The 23,694-nt window shown below is 49.0% G+C and overlaps 1 protein-coding gene across 11 annotated transcripts in view; it reads left to right on the top strand.

The window, feature by feature from the left end:
* Nucleotides 1–22,960, top strand: part of GTF2IRD1 (GTF2I repeat domain containing 1) — a 70,772-nt gene extending 47,812 nt beyond the window's left edge. For 7 of the 11 annotated variants that reach the window (XM_053275356.1, XM_053275358.1, XM_053275355.1 and 4 more), the window contains 17 exons: nt 274–311; nt 872–952; nt 1,970–2,059; nt 2,425–2,478; nt 3,903–3,968; nt 4,390–4,573; nt 4,737–4,795; nt 5,729–5,791; nt 7,255–7,338; nt 8,130–8,313; nt 9,900–9,928; nt 16,536–16,583; nt 19,373–19,450; nt 20,161–20,353; nt 21,795–21,832; nt 22,285–22,421; nt 22,706–22,960. In XM_053275356.1, coding sequence (XP_053131331.1) covers nt 274–311; nt 872–952; nt 1,970–2,059; nt 2,425–2,478; nt 3,903–3,968; nt 4,390–4,573; nt 4,737–4,795; nt 5,729–5,791; nt 7,255–7,338; nt 8,130–8,313; nt 9,900–9,928; nt 16,536–16,583; nt 19,373–19,450; nt 20,161–20,353; nt 21,795–21,832; nt 22,285–22,421; nt 22,706–22,774 — 1,495 coding nt within the window. In that variant the 3' untranslated portion in view covers nt 22,775–22,960. Of the gene's footprint in view, nt 1–273; nt 312–871; nt 953–1,969; nt 2,060–2,424; nt 2,479–3,902; nt 3,969–4,389; nt 4,574–4,736; nt 4,796–5,728; nt 5,792–7,254; nt 7,339–8,129; nt 8,314–9,899; nt 9,929–16,535; nt 16,584–19,372; nt 19,456–20,160; nt 20,354–21,794; nt 21,833–22,284; nt 22,422–22,705 lie in introns of those variants that run through there. The other 4 variants (XM_053275354.1, XM_053275363.1, XR_008311840.1 and 1 more) reach the window with 3 other exon arrangements.
* The last annotated feature ends 734 nt before the right edge of the window (nt 22,961–23,694 follow it).

Consider the following 23,694-nt stretch of genomic DNA (forward strand, 5'->3'; position numbering starts at 1 on the left):
GAATCTATTTGAACGAATCCCATTCTGTGCAAGCAGTTTTGAGTCGAATCAATTCGAATTCGATTCGAATTCAAATCGATTTGGTCAAATGTTTTGCACATCCCTACCGTGAAACCCTTTGCATATGTAATGTGTTAGGTGACCTTGATTACTCAGGTTGCCTTTGCTGTGTCTTTCATCCTTGTTTTATTGTACGTATTACGATGGTTAAGCATTTGAAAGTGCTTAATACATAAATTGCCATGGTGAAATCAGAAGGCTTTCTTTTGGCAGGTCTGAAAAGTGCCCCATTTCTGCAGACTGTGAACCAGGTAAGGATCATGATGATTGCCCGTACAGTTCGATGCTCTAAAAAATAAATAAATCAGTATTTGCTTCAAATGAGGTTTCTAGTCCTGATTATTGTATAGGCTTTGAGCAACTCCTAGCGGTGATGTAGATTCTAATCGACATTACTGACTGTGTTCCTAGAACTGGTAATGAAATCAGGCATGTTACCACTTTTACGCAACATATTTTGCGCATTTCAGACACTCTGTATAATATTTAAGTGCTTTGGAAAAATATGACCTTATATTAGGAGATGTATACCCTCTTGCCAGTGGGTGTATAGATCAACTGGAAAATTTGCTTATGGGTCATGGTCATCGAAAAAAGCGGCAACAGGCCTGAACTTGAAAATTTGCTTATAGTCACTGGAAAAGTGCCTGATCCCGTTACCCTTGGGATTCCGCGCCTGATCCCGTTACCCTTGGGCATGTGAGTTCTTCTGAATGAAGGAATGCAGAGGATGTAATTGTGCATCTGCGATATAAGAATTCCATTTGCTTGGATCCATCTTATTTCCCGTCTCTCTCTCTTTCCTCGGTAGGTACCTCAGGGGAACTAGGAGGGATAAAGCGCATTAAAATAGAACCGGACGAAGTGGACATCATCCAGATCACTGTTCCAGGTAGGGCAGATGAAAGTCTGCTGATGGTGTCGACGAGGTGAAGAGAACATTGAGACTGCTGACTGCCTGAGTCTAGCGTGGCAGCTGGGGGCGGGAACTCACTGGAGGAGCTGCTGAATGGAGGAAGGGTTGTATAGGAGCCAGGAGCCCCACCCCTTTCCGGCCCCAGTCCAGAGGAAGTGCCTGCACTGGCCTCCTGCCACTCTCAAGTAATTCCACTGGGAGGGAAGCTCTGAACAATCCTCTATGTTTCCAAGAAGACATCCAAAGAGCTACTTGATTAGTGAGGCTTTTGGGCTTTGGTTTTATTTTATTTTTTATTTAGAGAGTTCCAAAAAAAAAAAAATCAGTTGCCATTGGATCCTGTTAGTAACTGAATTTTGTATTTTTTACAACATTGCTTTATTGCTTTACATTCTCTCCACGAGCCACTCTTAAGTGGTATTGTACTGGAAAAGCAAACTTCTAATTGAATTTACCTGAGTCCACTTACTGTATTTACCTGAATCAAAGACTAGATTTCTCCCCAAGTTTTTTGATGTTAGAAATCAGGGGGTTGTCTTGAATTCAGAGCTCTGCTCCTTTCAGTTAAATACAGGTATAACCTGTATTTTTAAAGTCTTAACCTGTGCTAACGAAGCAAAGAGGCACCTTTTAAACATGGTGGTTCTCTTTATTTAGCAAGGGGAGAGCAACTGGCCCTATCCACCCCCAGCACAAAAGACCTCCAGTGACTGTTGCTGCTGTCTATCTTGTGTTTCTCTTTTAGACTGTGAGCCCTTTGTGGACAGGGATCCATCTTATTTATTTATTATTTCTCTATGTAAACCACTTTGAACACTTTTGTTACAAAGCGGTATATAAATATTTTTTGTTGTTGTTAAGATCAGAGACATTTTTTTATTTGGGTAAATAAGAGATGATAACTAAATAAATATGTTTCTCCATTCGGCACAGCAGAAAACCAGCCCAGGGAGACTCCTGTCTGACTAACCCTTGGTTTCCTCTTTTGAACAGATCGATCGCCCAGTTCGGAGGAAATGCACGACGGGGCAGCCAATCACATGACTTCGGATGATGCCGCCTACGTGCGTGAAAGGCTGGCAGGTGATTAGCCGATCGGCGTGTTGGTTCTGCCCAGCTCCACCTCTTTGCCCAGCTGCTATGAGGCTGCCCCATTCCACATTCTAAAATTCCACACACTGAAAGAAACAGTAGAGCTATAGTCATTCCCGTGAACATATGATACTGCCCTACTGAGTCCGACCCTGGGCCCGCCTAGCTCAGTATTGTCTACACTGACTGGCAGCAGCTTCTCTAAAGTCTCAGGCAGGATGCTTTCGCAGCCCTCCTTAGAGATGCTGCCAGGGATCGAACCTGGGACCTTCTGCATCCAAAGCGGATGCGACGGCCCCATCCCCACAGGTGGCATCATGTTTCCTGCTAAATTTCTTCCTCGTCTCTGGTTTCAGATAAAGCTTCCGGTAACCATGCACAACATGAGGAGAAGCAGAGAGAAGGCAAAGGTGGGTTTATCATAAGATTGGTTACATTGCTAAAAAGGTCCGGTGATCTCCACTGTGGTGTTAGGTGCACGTCTAAGAGGAAAATAGCATTTTGCGGGGAGGGCACCTCTGGTGACGTGACAGGGGCTACAAATTGGAGCGAGAAATAAGTCCCACGCACGTGTTACGTTCAACTCTCGTACAACGAGTGTGCCGTGTACTCAGGTACAGTCCTTCCCATGTTATGCTGAATGCAGGTACAACCGGACACTTCCTATCTGCCCCAGGTATTTGGAGGGCCTGTATCCAGGTTCAAACAGGATGTGCCCAAATCATGTTGTTCCCCTCGATAGAAACGATTCGGGCGGCTGCAGCCAAAACATTTCGGGGGGTGGGGGAGAAGCGGTAGCTTGAAAAAGAGGCACACAGGTCCCTCCCTACCTCCTCCCTCACTGCCCCACGTCAGCACTGTCCATTCTCTCCATTATATAAAGCCCCACGCCAAGCAGCCCTTTTAAAGCAGGGTTGCTCAACTTCGGCCCTCCTGCAGATGTTGGCCTACAACTGCCATAATCCCTGGCTATGGGCCACTGTGGCTGGGTATTATGGGAGTTGAATAGGCCTGTTTTAACGATACTGTTCTCCATTGCCCTGGGGATGCACGAAACACTTCGTGCACATCCCTGAAACAAACACAGGAACAGTCATTCACACAAACACCGTTACGAGTGTATAGCCACTTGTACAGCATAATGTCTGAATCGGGCTCTAGAGCTGGAGAGAACTGAAAGCCAGGCCCTGAAATGTTGCCAGTTCCAAATGGTTTAAGGCTAAGAAGTTCTCCATGGAGAACTTTGGGCTTGAAATTTCAGAAGAGGAAGGGTTACCCAGAAACCACCACTTCCCTTTTCTCATTACCACTGCAAGTAATCCAATGGCGCTGGCAATCTTCTGAACAATGAGCAGCTACAATGATGTTTCCCATAATTCCCCAGGGAATGATGCCGCATCATACCGTGGGGACTTATGGGGTGTGGGGGGAGGGGATGGATATGGATATGACAAATATTTATTTCTGTACCGTTTTTCAACCAAAGTCCCCAAAGCGGTTTACATAGATTAAATAAAATGGCTCCCCATAGCCAAAGGGCTCACGATCTAGAAAAGAAACGTAAGATGGACCCCAGCAGCAGCCACTGGAGGGATGCTGTGCTGGGGACGGATAGGGCCAGTTGCTCTCCCCCTGCTAAATACAAGAGAATCACCACTTTGAAAAGATGCCCCTTTTCTGCCCCATTTCACTCCCCCCCCAATGGATGAAGTAGTTCCCCTCTTTTCTCCACCTGTCAATCAGGCTGTCGAATTGGAAGGAGGACGTATTTTGGGTTGGCCCGGAAACTGGTGCTAACCATGTTGATTTTTCTGGTTTGATTTTTCGTTCCCAGATGGCGTGGGTGACGTTTTAAGTCACTTGAGAAAGCAAGTGGAGATTTTGTTCAACACAAGATATGGTGAGCTGTGTGCCTGCTTTCTACCCCTTCTCATATCTAATTTCTCCGTCCGCCCTTGGGAGCATTTTCTTGCTCAGTTCCCTGCACTGTTTCAAAACCATTGGCTGGGGTCATGGTCTGAGCGTTGGGCGGTTAGATCATGAGGCGAGGCAACATGGAGGTCCCGGGCAGAGGAGCTGGTTCCCTGCAGCAAAAAAAGAGGGGGGGGGGCTCTGAAAAACAAGCTGCAGAAATGGAACATAGGAAGCTGCCATATACTGAGTCAGACCATTGAGCTATCTGGCTCAGTATTGTCTACCCAGACTGGTAGCGACTTCTCCAAGGGCAGAAGTCTCTCTCTCTCTCATCTCCTGTCTAGAGATGAGCTGACCTCTTGGAGCGGCCGTGATCCAGTGATATCAGCTCTATTCTCCATCTGCAGCTAAAGCCGTAGGAACTTCTGAGCCGATCAAGGTCCCGTATTCCAAGTTTCTGATGTACCCAGAGGACCTCTTTGTGGTGGGTTTACCCGATGGCATCTTGCTCAGACGGCCGAACTGCTTTGGGATTGCAAAATTAAAAAAGATTCTACAGGCCAGTAGCAGCATCCAGTTCATCATCAAGAGGTGAGGCCAAAGCCGCTAGCTTGACTGCCTTGCCGTAGGCCAATAACTCCTGTCCCTTTCTTTTACACACAGTGGGGGAGCGGGATTATGTCATATCTGCTGTGCATTTCTTTTTTTTAATTTGGGGTTTTTCATTGTTCGTTATGACAACATTGATTTTCAGGCCAGAACTGCTCACAGAAGGGGTGAAAGAGCCCGCCTCTGACAGCCCAGGAGTGATAGGTAAGTATATTGCCAGGGCTTTGTTAAGCATTTCAGTAGGTCAGTCTGGACGTCACACAAAATGAGGTTACATTTTGGTTCCGTGCAACAATATATAACCTCGGAAGTGCACATTCCCCTGTACATAGAAGCCATACTTATGGCAATCTTCAGTCTTGTGAAAGATGTACCATATCAACCTTCAAACGTCCTAAATCTTTCAATCTTGTGAAAGATGTACCACATTAACCAAGACTAGTCCCCCTCCCCCCCACCTTGCTTTTTGATGTTAGAAATGCGGCGGGGGTGGGGTCATCAAATTCAGGGTCCTTTTCTTTTGGGGTAAGGGAGTCTGGTAAGGTGGGCATCTTAAATTCAGCGTCATGCTCTATCTGGGTAAATATGATCGTGTTTCTGGAAGCTGCTTTATACTGAGTCGGTCCCTTGGTCCATTGAGTTCAGTATTGTCTACACAGACTGGCAGCAGCTTCTTCAAGGTTACAGGCAGGAGTCTGTCTCAGCCCTATCTGGGAGATGCTGCCAGGGAAGGAACCTTCTGTGTGCAAATATACAGGTGCTCTTCCCAGAGTGGGCTCATCCCCTAAGGGGAATATCTTACAGTGCTCACACGTGGTCTCCCATTCAAATGCAAACCAGGGTAGACCCTGCTTATCAAAGCAGACAATTCCTGCTTCCTACCCTAAGACCAGCTCTCCTCCCATTTATTTACATTGGAGGGCTGGGAAACTGAGGCAGAGATGCACTATTAGGCCAAAGAGTGTAAAACTGGGCGACCGTATTCGGTGGCAAGCCTGGAGTGAGTTGGGAAGGAGTCTTTTGCTGCTTAAAAAAAGCAAGAAAGCAGAGAGGATATGTTCAAGACGGCCTTCAAAACAGAAAATGAAACGGGATAAACGAATCGGAATCTGTCTCGTGCGTCTTCTCTTTCGGCAGCAAACGAGAGGGAACCCAACGAGCGTCTGGTGGAGGAACCAGTTAAAAGGCCCGGATTCCAAGGTGAGGACAGGATGGCTGTGCCCACCTGGGGTCTCAGTTAATCTGATGTGGAGCTGCTTTTGTCGATTACACCTTTTTTCTCCCTCATAAATATCCCTGGCCTGTGTGGTCCGGTGGAGGAGCAAACACAAAAGAATCCAGGATACTAATTGTGTGTGTGTGTGTGTGTGTATAACAGATATTTATATACAGATTTTCAACAAAAGTTCCCAAAGCAGTTTGCAATAAATAACTAAGATGGTCTCTCTGTCCCCAAAGAGCTCGCCATATAAAAAAGAAAGGGAAAATAGACCCCAGCAACAGCCATTGGAAGAATGCTATGCTGGGAATGGAGAGGGCCAGTTGCTCTCCCTCTGTTCAGTCAAGAGCAGGAAATGACTTGCCTAGCAAACATGAGGTTGCCGGTTCGAATCCCCATATATCGGGCAGCAGCGATCTAGGAAGATGCTGAAAGGCATCATCTCATGCTGCGCAGGAGGAGGCAAGGGTCAACCCCTCCTGTAAGGGGTTGGACAACCACAGGGCTCTGTGGGCGCCAGGAGTTGACACCGACTCAACAGCAGACTTTAACCTTTTTCTTAAAAGTCACTGAAAACCTAGGCACATTGTAGATATATGTATATCTATATTCAAGGCTCAGTTGACTGAATACTCCTTCATTTAAAAAACAAAGAAACCATAAACGCGTAACTGGCCCCTGCTAAATGAGCAAAGAGGTACCTTTTCAAAGTGGTGATTCTCTTGTATTTAGCAGCGGGAGTGCAACTGGCCCTCTCCATCCCCAGCACAGCATCCCTCCAGTGGCTGTTGCTGGAGTCTATCTTGTGTTTCTTTTTTTAAGATTGTGAGTCCTTTGGGGACAGAGAGCCATTGTATTTATTTATTCATTTATTTATATCTATGTAAACCGCTTTGAGCACTTTTGTTGTAAAGCGGTACATAAATATCCATTGTATCTGTATATGTACAATAAAGATACTAGTCTGCACGGGAAGAACTGCACTTTCAGTCTGCACTGAAAAGGAAGATAGCTTACTCTAGTGGAGCCTCCTTGGCGAAATGCTAGTTTTCTATCTGCAGGGAATTATTATTATTATTTATTATTTACATTTTATATCCCGCTCTTCCTCCAAGGAGCCCAGAGCGGTGTACTACATCCTTAAGTTTCTCCTCACAACAACCCTGTGAAGTAGGTTAGGCTGAGAGAGAAGTGACTGGTCCGGAGTCCCCCATTGTGTTTCACGGCAGGATTTGGTCCTGTGAGCCCCTCCCTGCAATCTAAGATCCTTTTGCCACTAACCGGAAATTTGGCAAACCTGGATCGGGAAGTGTCCAGGCACAGGTGTGCCCCCTTTCCCCATGAGTAGCAAAAGTGTGGTGTTTTACAAGTTACTCAGAAGTTTTGTTGTTTCCTGAAGAAGTGGCAGCAAGAACTCCATCCAAGGTGTGTTCTCTCTTTGTAGAAAATTATGACACGCGGCTTTCCCGAATCGATATCGCAAACACGCTAAGGGAACAAGTTCAAGATCTCTTCAACAAGAAATATGGTGAGTGATGAGGCCGGATTTTAATCCCAGAGTGGCATAAGTGTTATATAGGAACACAGGAAGCTGCCATATACTGAGTCAGAGCATTGGTCCATCTAGCTCAGTATTGTCAACTCAGGCTGGCAGTGGCTTCTCCAAGGTTGCAGGCAGGAGTCTCTCGCAGCCCTATCTTGGAGATGCTGCCAGGGAGGGGACTTGGAACCATCTGTCTGCAAGCAGGCAGGTGCTCTTCCCAAAGCAGCCCCATCTCCTAAGGGGAGTATCTCCTAAGGAGAGGAGAGCTGGTCTTGTGATAGCAAGCATGACTTTCCCCCCTAGTTAAGCAGGGTCTGCCCTGGTTGCATTTTAATGGGAAACCACATGTGAGCTTTCTAAGATATTCCCCTCAGGGGTTGGAGCCACTTTGGGAAGAGCAGAAGGTTTCAAGTTCCCTCTCTGGCTTCTCCAAGATAGGCTGAGAGAGATTCCTGCCTGCAGCCTTGGAGAAGCCGCTGCCGGTCTGGGTAGACAGTACTGAGCTAGCTAGACCAATGGTCTGACTCAGTATACAGCAGCTTCCTATGTTCCTTCCTATCTTACAGTGCTCACAAATGAAGTCTCCCATCTAAATGCAAACCAGGGTGAACCTTGCTTAGCAAAGGGGACAATTCATGCCTGCTCCCACAATAATGACTCCCACATTGAAGGTTGTGTTGTTGTTTTGCTAAAGTGGCCCCCGCTTGAAAAACAGTGAAGATCATTTCACTAGCCTCTGTACCACACTGCCTTTCTCTCACCTGCTTTCCTTTCAGGTGAGGCTCTGGGCATCAAATACCCGGTCCAAGTGCCATATAAACGTATCAAGAGCAACCCAGGATCAGTCATCATCGAAGGGCTCCCGCCAGGAATCCCCTTCCGAAAACCATGCACCTTTGGTTCCCAGAACCTGGAGAGGATCCTAGCAGTGGCAGACAAGATCAAGTTCACGGTAACAAGGTATTTTTTTTGCCAGGTTGAGTTTTGCTGGGGGTGGGTTGGTTGGTTGGTTGGGTCCAGCATTCTTTCTTGTGAGCTGTTGTTAGGTCTTTCCACTGAAATCAGTCAGCCCCTTTTAAAACGGGATTAAAAGGTAAAGTGTGCCGCCAAGTCGATGTTGACTCCTGGCAACCACAGAATCCTGTGGCTGTCTTTGGCAGAATGCAGGAGGGGTTGACCATGGCCATCTCCTGTGCAGTATGAGATGATGATTTCTTTCAGCATCTTCCTATATCGCTGCTGCCCGAAATAGGTTTAGGGCTACATCAAATGGTCCCAGAAGCCATGCAGAGGCCTAGTGAGGGGAGGAGGACCTGGCAGTCACCATAGAGATTCCTCAGCATTGCCAGTGTCTACACTTACAAAATTGGGCAAGGCCCCTTTAAGCTACAGGGCCTTCCTCAGGAAGGGGTGGAGCCAAATCACATTACTGAGGTAGTAGCTATAAAGATCTGCAGTCAGGCACAGACACTTGCTGGAACAACATCCAACCTGCTTGGTTGTTCGCAGCTCTCTCTTGCCTGCAAGGAACTCTCCAGGGTCCTGAATCCCTTACCGGGCTGTGCTCTCTTCAGAACTGCCCAAGCCCTGCGTCCCTCCTGGGATTCTGACCAACATTCAGAGCCCTGTCTTGGCAGAGCTCCTGCCTTGCCCATTGACTCCTGCCTGGAATAGGATAGCAGCAGGGTGAAGCCACCTAATGGCACAGCAGGAAAATGACTAATAATTTGAAATATGGTGAGGGATTAGGCTGGATTTTAATCCCAGAGTGGCATAAGTGTTACATCGGAACACAGGAAGCTGCCATATACTGAGTCAGACCCTTGGTCTATCTAGCCCAGTATTGTCAACCCAGACTGGCAGCAGCTTCTCCAAGGTTACAGGCAGGAGTCTCTCCCAGCCCGTTCTTGGAGATGCTGCCAGGGAGGGATTGTGGAACCTAGATGCTCTTCCCAGAGTGGCTCCATCCCCTGAGAGGACTATCTTACAGTGCTCACACTTGTAGTCTCCCATTCATCTGCAACCAGGGAGGACCCTGCTTAGCTAAGGGGACAAGTCATGCTTGCTACCACAAGACCAGCTCTCCTCTCAGGGGATCCTTTCCTCTGTGCAAAAACGACTGCAATTTTGCCCTGATGGTTGGCGGGCAAAGATCCAGGTGATCACACAGAACAAGCTGCAACCATGCTATCACCTATTTTCCATCTCTAGTGGGGTAGCCCTTGCCGCAAACCACCATGAGCAGACATCCCCTAGCCTAGATGGTCTTGATGGCCAACAGTTGTGGGCTGGGCTATGGGGATGACCTTCAGACAAAATGGTCCTGCATTACTTTCCCTCTTTTATCCCCAATAGAAAGGGGAAGGGGAATTTGGGGGGTAATTTTAAAAGGAAAAATGAGATATGGGGCAGGGGGAGGAAGGTACGTCCTCAGGTACTTTGCTTTGGGCAGCAAAATGTCACGGCTGTTGCCAGTCCAGATGCTCTCTGAAGTCTTAAGATTGGTTGACATGCCACCCATTTACCCATGATCTTCTGTTTTCCAGGCCTTTCCAAGGACTCATCCCCAAACCTGGTAAGTGCCAAATGCTTTGAACAACTCGATGCCAATTGTAAGTTGCCATTCTGGGAACGAAAAGGCTTCACCATGATGCTCTTGTTGGGTCATCCCTTGGAGGGATGCGGCTTGCCGTGTTCTCGCGTCGTGTTGTGTTGACGTGAGCCGTGTGTGTGTGTCCTTGACGGAGAGGAAGACGTGACACGTTTTGGGCCCATCCCAAACAGTCCTGTCTAAAATGAAACACAAAGGCGCCATCAGCATCAGCCACCCGAGGGATGATATGATGGGCTGTATCGGGCCAGTTGCTCTCCTCCTGCTATAAGAGCCGCCACTTGAAAAGGCAAGACATAGGAAGCTGCCATATACCGAGTCAGACCATCGGTCCATCTAGCTCAGGGTTGTCTACACTGACTGGCAGTGGCTCTCTAGGGTTATGGGCAGGAGTCTCTCCCTGGAAATTCTGCCAGGGATTGAACCTGGGACTGTCTGCATGCCATGCCAAGCAGATGTTCAACCATGCAACTACAACCCCATCTCCAAAGGGGAACATCTTCCAGCAGACAGCGCTCACATTTATTTATTTATTTATTTATTTATTCATTCATTCATTCATTTTTACATTTTCTATCCCGCTCTTCCTCCAAGGAGCCCAGAGCGGTGTACTACCTACTTGTACACATGCCGTCTCCCATCCAAATGCAAACCAAGGGGAGCCCTGCTTAGCAAAGGGAACAATTCCTGCTCGCTCCCACAAGACTGGCTCTTGCGGTGATTCCTAAACTGTGTGCCCCCAGAAGGCCACTGGAGAGACCCTACGCTGGGCTGAATGGGGCAGCTCCTTCCTTCCCCACTTAATGTAGGAGTGTCACTGGGAAAGGTGCCTCTTGACCCAGTCAGCACAGCTCTCTGTTTCCAACCAGATCAGGAGCGAGAAAAAGAGAAAAGGGTGAGGAACTGACTCGCAGGAATACAGCCAGGGGATCATACCCAGAGGCATAAAGGAGGATGTCTCCAGGTGAGAATCAGTGTTCCCTCTAAGAGGGATTCCCCGATGTGGTTGACTACAACTCCCATAATCCCCAGCCAAAGGCCGCTGCAGCTGGGAATGCTGGGAGTTGTAGTCAGCCACATCGGGGAATCCCTCTTAGGGGGAACAGTGGCTGGGAATTTGAGACTCACAGGGGACAGTCTTGGACGCGATATGGCCCGTGGCATGAACGGCGCTGGTTATTGATCTCTGTCGTTTGGAAAGTGTTGGTTTCTTTTTACCATGAAGCTAAGGAACAGAGCAGAAGCCATGTTGCCAGGAAAACCTGTTTGGTATGTGAATTCCATCTGCTTCGATTGGAAATGCACTCAGCCGCCAGTCCTGTTCCCCAAGCAGTTTTTGTTTGCTGAAAGATCATTTCCCATTCTCCAATTAATTAAATAGGTCAGGTAGTATTCTTTAATTACAGAGAGAGAGAGAGCACTTTCCAGTTATGTACTCGCAAATTCGGAAGTGCGGGTGCCCTCCCCTTGGCAGCCCCCATAGCCACGCCCACCCAACAGCCACGCCCACCCAACAGCCACGCCCACCCAACAGCCACCCCCCGGTCACACACCCCTCCCAGATAAATGCGACCATTTTGCGGGGTTTCTGTTACAAGAATTAAAATGACACAGCACCAACAAACTGAAGGGGGGGGAAAGGGGGAAGAACTCCCAATATGCTGCTGCACATTCGCAATATGGTTTTATCATATGCTTTCACAAAGTTGGTTCAGTATTTCCTTGCGTGTTTCGAGGCAATGCTTCTCTTCAGAGGCAATTCTCGGCTAGATAAAGTGATTCACGACATTTGTTTTTTCTACGCAAGAATTGCCTCGAAATGCGCAAGGCAACACTGAACCAATTTTATGCAAGTGTACCAATAGAAACATATTGAGAAAATTCATCAGCACCTTGAAAATTCTCCCCCCTCCTTTTTTTTTTTTTTTTTTGCTCTCCCTCCCGAGAACCTGGAGGAAAAGAAGTAGGAACCTAGGAAGCTGCCATATACTGAGTCAGACCCTTGGTCTATCTAGCTCAGGATTGTCTACACAGACTGGCAGCGGCTTCTCCCAGGTTGCAGGCAGGGATCTCTCTCCCAGCCCTATCTCGTTGGAGATGCTGCCAGGGAGGGAACTGGGAACCTAGATGCTCTTCCCAGAGTGGCTTCATCCCCTGAGGGGAATATCTTGAAGTGCTCACACATCAGGGCCACTGAAAAGACCTGTCACTGGCCATACAAGGAGGAAGCACCCAAAGAAGGGCTTGAAAAGAAGATGCTACTGTTGCAGACATAGGAACATAGGAAGCTGCCTTAGGAAGTCAGACCCTTGGTCCATCTCGCTGAGTATCATCTACCCAGACTGGCAGCGGCTTCTCCAAGGTTGCAGGCAGGAGTCTCGCTCAGCCCTCTCTTGGAGATGCTGCCAGGGAGGGAACTTGGAACCTTCTTGCTCTTCCCAGAGCGGCCCCATTATCCCCTAAGGGGAGTATCTTCCAGTGTTCACACGTTGTCTCCCATCCAAATACAAACCAGGGCAGACCTTGCTTAGCAAAGGGCACCAGTCCTGCTTGCCACCACAAGACCAGCTCTCCTCTCCTAAACCAAAGAGGCAAATTTACCAGCACAAGCTGCCTGGAGGTGCTGTAACTCTCTCTCGAGCTGATGCTCCCTCTCTCTCCCCCCCCCCCCGCTCTTGATTTGCAATGTCAGCATCCTCACCACAAGGTAAATAGTTTGCTCATCTTCTTGTGTGTGCCTCCTTTTTCTCCCTGCTCCCAGCTTTCATGTTGTGTTGTTCCCCTTTTGCTCAGTATCGCTGAGAAGCCACACGAAATTACAAATACTTGTAGACAGAGGCCAAATACAGTCCTGTTTCCGCCACCCCTGCGGTGTAGCTTGTGGTCCTGTCTGCTGGGGAGCTGTCCAGCCAAGGAGACACCAGGAGCTAAGCATGAGGTGTTGCATCAACTCTGATGGCGGCTGTTCAGATACAGCTGCCATTTTGTTTTTCCCCCATCATGCCCTGGATGTTGTATCAGTCCAGGGCATTGTGGGGGAAACCAACTATTCTGCCAATATGGGCCACCATGGTAACAGCAGCTGCCATTCCCCCCCCCCCCAGAATGCCCCCTAGAACGATGCAGCGTGATAGTATAGTGTTGTTTCTGAGGCTATACTGGGGCCAGAACAGCAGCTGGGAAGACCATTACCACTACAGAATGGATACTGCAGCTCAAACACCAGGTGGGGGGGGCGGGTCTCGAAAAACGGTTAGCCAGTTTTCACACCGACTCCCCCCTCTGAAATTTGGCTCCATTCCCCATTGAGAACATCCACTCTGCAGTTTTAAGGCCCCGCCTCTTTCTAAAGCAGGCTTGCTCAACATTGTCCCCCCCCCACAGCTGGTTTTGGACTATAACTCCCATCATCTCCAGCAACAGTGGCCAGTAGCCTGGGATCATGGGAGTTGTAGCCAACATCTGCAGGAGGGCGGAAGTGGAGCAGCTCTGTTCTAAAGCAGCAATGAAGGCCAGCATTTCAGGATCTCGGAGAGTTCCAAGGGAGCCAGTTGTTCCAGCAAGGACCAGAGGTGGACGGAGGTGATAAATCCCTCCAAGTTCGGAGGACCCCTTCCAGGTTCGGCCTCCCTCCCTGGATTGCGGAGAGTCTTAAAGGGCAGCCTCTGATCTGGTGTCCTGCCCTCCTCTCTCTCCATCAGGTCTCGCCAAGCCTGTTGCTGCTGCTGGCATGTGGCCACTGAGGAGCGTGACGTTCTCGGCACCGAAGGAGTTGGTTCTTTGCTCAGGAGGGGCTGCTTTGCCGTTGCCAGTTCGGGATCTGTGCAATAATTATACTTTTAAGAATAATATACAGCAAGAGCCAGTGTGGTGTAGTGGTTAGAGTGTTGGACTAGGACTGGGGAGACCCGAGTTCAGATCCCCATTCAGCCCTGAAACTCACTGGGTGATTCTGAGCCAGTCACTTCTCTCTCTGCCGAATCTGTCTCGCAGAGTTGTTGTGAGAATGAACATAACCACATACACCGCTCTGGACTCCTTGGAGGAAGAGCAGAATATAAATGTAAACTTAAATACAAACAAAGTTAAATCCCCCCCCCAAATTTTTTTATTTACTTTTTGCATTGCAGCTAAATAAAAATACTTCTAATAGAAATAATTAAAATCATTATACTTTTAAATAACTTTAAAGCTCTGTACAGCCTAGATCTTGCTTGTCTGAGAAATTGCCTTTCTCTGCAAGATCCCCGCTAGGGATGTGCACGGAACCAGCAACTGCTCGTTCGAAGTGTGGGGGGTGCGTTTTAAAGCACAGCACCGGCGAGGGTAAGAGCACCCTCCCCAGTCCTTAAAGCTATCCCCCCCCCCGCCACCTTCGAACTGGCCGAACCACCAGATTTTTGAACTGGTTCGTACACAACCCATAAAAGGGCCTCCGAACCAGTTCGTGTACATCCCTAATCCCCACCACTCACTAAAATCACCAGGGTTGGTCTGTCTCTGAGTGCCACCTGCTTATCTGACGGCAGCCTGGGATTGGGTCTTTTCAGTAGCTTGCCCCACGGTTGCGGAACGCACTCCTCGTGAGAATATGAGGTCTATCAGCCTTAGAGCCATACAAGAGAACCTCAAAGGCCTCCTTTTCCAGCCAGGCGTTTAGTAATATTGAAGTGGTTTGAATGGTTTTTTAACCAGTATTATGTGGATATTTTAAATGGTTTTGTTCTTGACGGCAAACCACCCTGAGCCATTTTTAGATGGGTGGCACATAAATGAAATTAAATGATTCATTACGTCATCTGGAAACCATTTTTTAAGATCTCCTACTGATTGTAGAATTCTGCAGCACAAGAATCTCAATTCTCCTATTCAGCCCTCCTTAAGTGCCTTTAGCTTTTGCTTACGAGGCCCAGAGGCACCTTTTCAAGTGGGAGCTCTCCTCTGTTTTGCGGGGGAGAGCAATGGTGTCCTCTAAATGAGCAAAAGGGCACCTTTTCAAAGTGGTGATTCTCTTCATTTAGTAGGGGGAGAGCAACTGGCCCTATCCGTCCCCAACACAGCAGTGGCTGTTGCTGGTGTCTATCTCAAATTAGTCTTTTTTTAGATTGTAAGCCCTTTGGGGACAGGGAGACATTTTGTTTATTTGTTTATATCTATGTGTATTCATATTTGCCGTGTTCATATTCGTAATTGCCTCTTTTTGGCCCAGCATAGCACCCCTCCTGTGGCTGTTCTTCCTTGTGTCGTCTTTTAGAATGGTGTAGAATCCAAAGGAAAGATTTGTGGTATGCAAGGACAAGGCAGTGGAGTGGAATCAGGAATATTAATAGTTTAATGAAAAAGATATTATATACAGAGAGGCAAGTGCAGACTGCTTTTCTGGGCTCTTGCTGGGGGCTGTTTTCTTAGCCCTGCCTCTGCTCCAGGACTGGAATGTAAATAACTGAAGCCCCATGCAAAAGCTGGCCTGGATCAAGGAATGGATTAACCCCAAACACCACAAAAGGGAGTCCCTTTGGGGCAGGGAACCATCTTCTCATCCCTTTTGCTCTTTCAATGTTGCCTTTTAAACTCCAAGAAAAATAATGGGGCAATTCACACAGTCCTAAACTAGGTAGAAGATGAATTCTACCTAATTTGGTGAGTTGAGTGTTTTCCCATTTTGCAGTCTTGTGTTTGAGAAAATTTGGGTCGGAGGCAGGGGCTGTATTGTCTGTCAAGCCCGACTGGGTAGGATAATTTCCCCACCTACCTCATTCAGAAGCAGTGCATGGAATCTGGGTAGGGTATGCCTGTCCTACCCAGCCGGGGCCTGACAGACAATCAAGAGGCAGGGCCTTTTTAATGGGGGCCCCTTGGCTTTGGAACGCCCTCCCTGAAGAGCTTCCCTTAGTTGTTGTTGTTGTTTTTAATCTAAAAACATGTCTTTTAAAAGAGGCTTTTTAATGTTCCATCTTTGGTTATGCCTGGTAGGTTCTTTAGATTTTATCATTCTCAATTTTTGGCTTTTAAAATAACTTTTAATTTGAAACTTATAAAACTGTAACTCTGATTGTGGTTTTAGCCTGGACTTTTTAAAACTCGATTACTTAATTTGGTTAATTGTATTAGTTTTCTTTTACATTGTATCTATTTTATTGTTGTGAGCCGCCCCGAGCAGTAGTGTACTGGAGGGACGGGCTAGAAATGTTTTATATAAATAAATAATGGATAAATTGAGCCCTTGCCCATTACCTTATTTGTATCTAACACACAATCTCAAAATGGGAGTGAAACCGGGTAGGAGTCCTCTCCTATCCAGTTTCTGGTCGTGTGAATGGCCCTAAAGCCTGTCCCCAAATTTTCTAGCTTCTGATCCCGGACTTTGGAGGGTGGGTGCATCTGTGACAGAAGCAACGCCTGCATTCTCTACCACTGTCGACTTCAGCCCAAAGCGGACTGCCTCTCATTCACCGTTCTCTCTTTTCTTTCCCCAATGAATGCCGTAGCCCCTACCACTGTCGACTTCAGCCCAAAGCGGACTGCCTCTCATTCACCGTTCTCTCTTTTCTTTCCCCAATGAATGCCGTAGCCCCTAGACGGATATCCACCTTGGAAAAGGCATACGCCGCCTTGAACGGTACGTTGCTCGGTTGACGTGTTGTAGATGGGAGCAGACAAGGAATCGGCCCGCTCACACAACTGCTGGCGGTAGGAGAAACGCCCAGCCTGGGTGGGAAAGCCAAGCACCCTCCAGATTTTTAGCTGTGTGCTTGCAGGCATTCGGGTAGGAGGTTGGGGGAGTGATTGTGTGTGAGGTGGCACCTGAGTAGGACGGCTTTTCCTCCTACCTTGATAAAACATTTGGGACAGAATCTTGTTAGGGTGCTCATGCATCGGGTCACGCAGATGGCCAGTGCGCATGCGTGGCAGCCCAAAAAATTCCTGCTGCACCCGCACACACACACAGGGCCGAAATGGTCCGAATCAGCCCAGGGGAGAGGGGAGTCGCCAGAGACCCCCTCCCGGGGCTGCCATAGTACTCCCTGAGGTCGCCAAAGTCCCCAGTGGGGGCAAGTCATCACTTTTTAAAAACAACTTTACCGCCCCCATCGGATTTGAACTGAAATGGGCCTGGCTCCATTGTGCACAAAACCGAACCAGAACTGGTTTGGCTCAAGTCCAGTTTGATTCGAGCCAAACCGGTTTTTTTCAGTTTTGTGTACACCCTTAACCGCCGCGTTGCACACGATCATTCTCCCTGCCTCTAATCTTGATGTCTGCAAGCACACGGCCAAACATCGGGAGGGCGCCAGCCTCCAACCCAGGCAGGGCGCTTCTCTGACCCTGCCAGTGCTCGTGTGAACAAGTCCAACACATTTTTAATAAGTGATGCAGCAGCTTCCAAAGAAAAGAGAAGGAGAGATTACTACCGTACCGATACCAGCTCAGGGCTCTCTTGTATACTTCGCCACTGTAGCATGAGGTAGTGGTTAGAGCACCAGACCAAGAGCTCTGTTCATCTGTTTGGAGGTACAATCTTAGACACCCCCAGGAGATGTGACCGAAAATTATACTCATCAAACACGTCGTTATATGGAGCAGGCAACCCGGGTGGATTTTGGGATGCCATTGGGCTCCGGCCATCTCTCAGCCTACCTTGCAAAGTCGTTGTAGGGATAAAAGGTGGGAGGAGAGAGACTTCTCCGCAACGTCACCTTGAGCCCAAGCATAACCTAAAGTCCTGGGTGGTTGTGCAAAATAAGGCAGAGGTCCCCAACCTTGGCTGGCCAGATGTCAGACTACACCTCCCATCGCTGCCACCACAGTGGCACTGGATGATGGGAGATGTAGGCCTCCGGTTGGGAACCCCTGATATAAGGGACAGTTGTTGTGTTTGCATCCAATTATGCATCCCATAAATTGTGTGTGCAGCTTCCTAAAGTCCCTATGTAAAATACTTCAGCACTCAGCCACCTATCTGGGAAGCAAGGGCGGATGATGCCACAGTAGGAATTTTGTATTTCATTTCTCAGATTTTTGGAGGGGGGCTGCAATCCCACACATTGCTAGTAGCTCGTGAGCCAGACCCACAGATGTTGGCCACTGGTACCTTTTCAGGGGACCAATGCTCATCATGGTTTTTGGCAGCATCTTGTTGCACTGACAGCTTTCTCTGTGTTATCACCCCTCCTTTATCCCTACCCACAAATGATTCGGGGAAATTAGAGTCGTTTTTGCACAGACCAAAGGGTCAGGGTAACCATGACCAAATGGTTGTGCCTGCTCTACGGAGTCACCTTTGGAGGACATGCCTGCCCGTTTCTGTTTCCATTCCTCTGACAACGTAGATAAAACGGTATCATTGTGTTTGTGCGAATCGTGCTTTTCCAAGCTTTTAGGACACGGTCGCAAATCGGGACACTGCAGACCCGATAGTGAGGACAATAATCACATGAACAGTCTGGGGAGAGTCCTACTGAAAGCTGCACATCTTGCATCTTTAACATCTCTAGAGGTGAAGGCCTTGTCAAAAATCACCATCAGCATCTGTACCAAGCACCTCACCCTGCTCTTGTGGTTTAGCGCGGCAGGAGTGTCTCTCAGCCCTCTCTTGGAGATGCTGCCAGGGAGGGAACTTAGAACCTTCTGCTCTTCCCAGAGTGGCTCCATCCCGTGAGGGGGACTATCTTCCAGGGCTCACACCTGTGGTATCCCATTCAAATGCAAACCAGGGCAGACCCTGCTTAGCAAAGGGGACAATTCATACTTGCTACGATGAGACGCGGGAAGCGAGTGCTCGCTTCGGGGAAGAGAGTGCTGGTAAGTGAAAGGAACCCAGGGACACAGGAAGCTGCCATATACTGAGTCAGACCCTTGGTCCTTCTAGCCCAGGCTTGTCCACACAGACTGGCAGCGGCTTCTCTAAGGCTGCAGGCAGGAGTCTCTCTCTTTCAGCCCCACCTGGAGATTCCAGGGAGGCAACTTGGAACCTTCTTGCTCTCCCCAGAGCAGTCCCATCCCCCAAGGGGAAGATCTCTCCGTGCTCACAGATGTAGTCTCCCATTCCCATGCAAACCAGGCTGGACCCTGCTTAGCAAAGGGGGCCATTCATGCTTGCTACCCCAAGACCAGCTCTCCTTTATTTTCTGTTACAGGATCTTGGCTGCCAGTTTGGGTTGGCAGTCCTAGGCTAGCTTAGCCAAAGGCCTGACTCGGCATAGGGCGGCCTCCCTGTGTGTTTCAGCCAGAGCAGTGCCCAACCTCTCTTTGTCTGCTTTCATCTACACACCCTTGTTCATCAAACTGAGCACATCCTGCTAGATCCATCCATCGCTTTGGCCCAAAGCCCACATCTGGAAAAGGGGAGACAGAGACTTTTTAAACAGATCATCCATGTTATGCCTTTTGTGTTTTCCTTCTTTGCAGACGAAGACGATGCTAATAGGCTGGGGGAGAAAGTGATCCTTCGGGAACAGGTCAAGGAGCTCTTCAACGAAAAATACGGTGAGTCAATGGCACTCGGAGGCCTTCTTCTGGAGCCCGGTTTTTGCTTGGCTGGTACAAAGAGCCCGAGTCAAGTCCTTTCCCCATCTAGCTCAGTTTTGTTTGCACTGACTGGCAGCAGCCTGCCAAAGTTTCAGGCAGGTGTCTTTCCCAGGCATGCCGGAGATGCTGCCAGGGACTGACCCTGGCCCTTACTCCATCTAGCTCAGGACTGTCTACAGTACACTGACTGGCAGCGTCTCTCCAAGGTTTCAGGCAGGGGTCTTTCCCAGCCCTACCTGGGAGCTGCTGACAGGGAACCTGGGACCTTCTGCATGCAAAGTAGATGCTCTTCTAGCATGGAGTCACGGTGCCGTCCCTTAGGAAGCTGCTGTCTACTGAGTCAGACCCTTGGTCCATCCAGCTCAGTATTGCCTGCACTGACTGGCAGCAGCTCTCCAAGGTTTCGGGCAGGAGGCTCTTCCAGCCCTCTCTTGGAGATGCTGCCAGGGAGGGAACTTGGAACCTTCGGCATGGAACCAGGCAGGAGCTCTTCCACTGAGCTATGGGTCCCATCCCATAAGGGAAAAATATCTTGCAGTGCTCACACATGTGGTCCCCCATCCAAATGCAAACCAGGGCAGACCCTGCTTAGCAAAGGGGACCATGATGCTAGGGAGTGCTTCAAGGGGCTCTTCGATTGAGCTAAGAATGCCCCGCTCTCGTTCCAGGAGAGGCGTTGAGCCTGAACCGGCCCGTCCTGGTGCCCTATAAGTTGATCCGGGACAGTCCCGACGCCATCGAAGTGACTGGCCTGCCGGACGACATCCCATTCCGAAACCCCAACACCTACGACATCCACCGGCTGGAGAAGATCCTCAAAGCGCGGGGCCGGATCCGGATGGCCATCGTCAAACAGCTTCAGTAAGCTTGCCTTGCCCGGGATTCCAGTCTGTGTGGGGCAACAGTGCCCTCTGCTTGCGCTTAGTCAGGGTAGCGCCGTACCTTTTGCTAGGATGATGAGAATGTTCATGAACATACATGGACAAGTGAAATTGCCCTCTACCGAGTCAGACCCTTGTTCCGTCTAGCACACTGTTGCCATCACTGACTGGTAGCAGCTCCTCCAAAGTTTCAGGTGGGTATTTCCCAACCCTGCCCTAGCTGGGGATGGTGCTAAGGGGTTGAACCCGGGACCTGGTGCGTGCAAAGCTGTGGCTGCACCTGATGAACTCATGAACCTGCCTTATGTTGAGTCAGACCCTTGGTCCATTTTGGCTAGTATCATCTACTCTGACTGGCAGCAACTTGGCAGGGTTTAAGACAAGGGTCTTTCCCAACCATACCGGGAGATTCCAGGGTTGAATCCAGCTGCATTTAGAGTACAGTTCTGGTCACTGTATCTTAAGGAGGACATTGCAGAACTGGAGAAGGTGCAGAAGGGGGCAATCAAGATGATCAGGGGGCTAGAGCACCTTTCTTATGAGATAAGGCTCCAACACCTGGGGCTTAGGAAAAGAGGCAACTAAGGGGAGACATGATCAAGGTGTATAAAATTATGGAGAGAGTTTTGCTGGTCAATGACCGAATAAACTTATGGAGAGAGTGGACAGAGAGACCTTTTTCTCCCTCTCTCCCAACACTAGAACCAGGGGTCATCCCATGAAATTGAAGGTCGGGAAATTTAGGACCGACAAGAGGACGGACTTTTTCACACAGGGCATCATTAATCTGTGGCATTCTCTGCCACAAGATGTGGTGGTAGCCACTAGCTCGGATAGCTTTAAAAGGGGTTTAAACAAAGCCATGGAGGACAGGTCTACCAATGGCTACTAGTCTGGTGACTGTGGGCCACCTCCAGCCGCAGAGGCAAGATGTTTCCAAATACCAGTTGTAGGGAAGCCACAGCGGCAGGAGAGAGGGCATGCACATACCTCCTGCCTGTGGGCTTGTCTGTGGCCTCCCCAGAGGCATCTGGTGGGCCGCTGTGTGAAACAGGATGCTGGACTAGATGGGCCTCCTTGGGGCTGATCCAGCAGGGCTGTTCTTATGTTCTTAAGACTTTCTATGACTGAGCTATGGGTGCTCCTGAAGTGGGCTTATATCGAGTCAGGCTATGCTCATCCTAGCCAGTGCTGTCTACTCTGACTGGCAGCAGCTCTCCGGAATCTAAGACGAGGTCCCCCTACCCACCCCACCCACCAGTCATTAGCAGAGATCAGAATTCCCCGTAACTGGGATTCGCAGGTGTGGACTCCAGTTCTCAGCATCGCCAGCAGCATTGGCCATAGCAGTGTGGGCTGATTTAGAGTCACGATGAACGTTCCGCAATCTAAATCCTGCTTTCCCCCTCTTGAAACTCTAGGTCCTTTACAGATGTGGGTTCCGAAGCCAAACAGCCAGGTAAGTTCGCGCATCAAAAATGAAAATATTTTGGCTTGACAAAATATGGTCATGAATGATACTGGCTAAAATACCTTCTGGTCTGAAACTTGACCCCCTGCACCAGTGTTTCCCAACCTTTGTCCCCAGATGTCGCTGAACTCCAACACCCATCATCCCCAGGTATCATTTATTGTGGTAGGGGTGATGGGAGGTATAGTTCATCAACATCTGGAGGGACTCAGGTTGGGAAGCACTGGCCTACACAATCAAAGTATGCTATGTGCCACATTTTGCCCTCGCTGCAGTTTCCGAATATTCCTCAAGGGCAGCCCCACATCGAGCATAGGTTATGAAAGTGCGTTGGCCACATTGTTGGGAGAAGCAGCTGCTACTGGGAAAAGAGAGTGTGGCAGGGGAAAGGATCCAGTTCGATGGGGGGAAAAACCACCTTTTCCCTTGTCTATCCCTAGAAAACAACAGCAACGTTCCCAAACGGAAACGGAAGCGGGTCTCCGAGGGGAATTCAGTATCTTCCTCTTCATCGTCGTCCTCTTCCTCCTCTTCAAATCTGGAGTCCACGTCATCAACCAATCAGATCTCACTTGTGGTAAATCTGTTGACAGCGTCCCCACTGAGTTTGTCAACCCGTGTCTGGGCTGTTCCATTTCAGACCGCGGTTGTAGGATCTGTTAGGAAGCTGCCTTCTACTGAGTCAGGCGCTTGGTCCCTCTAGCTTAGTATTGTCTGCACTGACTGGCAGCAGCTCTCCACGGTTTCAGGCAGGGGTCTTTCCCAGCTGTGCCTGAAGATGCTGCCAGGGATTGAACCCGAGACACTGAGCTACGGCCCTGTGACCCCCTAAACGATGCCTTTTCTCTTGTTCTCTTCCAGCAATGGCCCATGTACATGCTGGATTACGGGGGGCTCAACGTACAGATCCCAGGACCGATGAATTACTAAGACCTCAGCTGCTCCGCCGGGAACCTCAGCCGAAAGGATCACTGGCGCCCTGTAACTTTCTTTTGTACAAAGTGTATATTCCAATATGTATTGATGCCTTTTAGTTTTTCCAATGATTTTTACACTATATTCCTGCCGCCAGGGCCTTTTTGAATAAAAAACCAAGGAAGTGTTGCCTTGCTCTGAGACGCTCTTTGACGCTCGTTATTGACCACATTTGCAAACCAGGGAAGTGGAATTACCGAGACGGGAAGTGCAATTACCGAGACGGGAAGTGCAATTACTGATACAGCAAGTGCAATTACCGAGACGGGAAACCCCTGCTGAAATAGATAGGTCTAAAGAAGATGCCTTATTTCTTGTTCCAGGAGGGGGTCAGGGGCGGAGCTGGGGGTCTCTGCCCAGGCAGTGGTCCAGATGCGGGGAGCGATTCTGGGGGGGGGGAAGCTAACCACTTTGTTCAGGACCCAGGCAAACACATTTTGACTACTGGCATACTGGGAGGCAAAAGGCAGCAGCGGCAAGCAAGGGGCTGTGGCCAGCAAGCTGCGGGGACAAGCCACCAAAAGCTCTCGATAAGGAACACTCTCAAGGTTGCCTATCTAGTGCCTTGCCCTCTTGGTAAACGCCAGTTCTGGCAGTGGGAGAATGTCCTGTACAAAACGATTCCAAACCTTATAGGGTCTCCGAGAAAATATACTGGCGTCCAAAAGGGAACCCCCCATCTCTTCAAACAGATGTACGTTCTGTGCCCTTCTCTGTGTTCATTTTAATCCCAATTATGAACAGATTGACAAACGGGAGCCACAAATAAATATGGCCATAAAATCAATCAGAGTAAAACCTGTATACAAAAATGTACGGGAGGGCCTCGTTCTGTGCGGCTTCTATCTCCGCAGTTTCGTGTATTCGCGGGTGCC

The sequence above is a fragment of the Hemicordylus capensis genome, chromosome 12, assembly GCF_027244095.1.
Source record: "Hemicordylus capensis ecotype Gifberg chromosome 12, rHemCap1.1.pri, whole genome shotgun sequence".
NCBI classification, from domain to species: Eukaryota; Metazoa; Chordata; class Lepidosauria; order Squamata; family Cordylidae; genus Hemicordylus; species Hemicordylus capensis.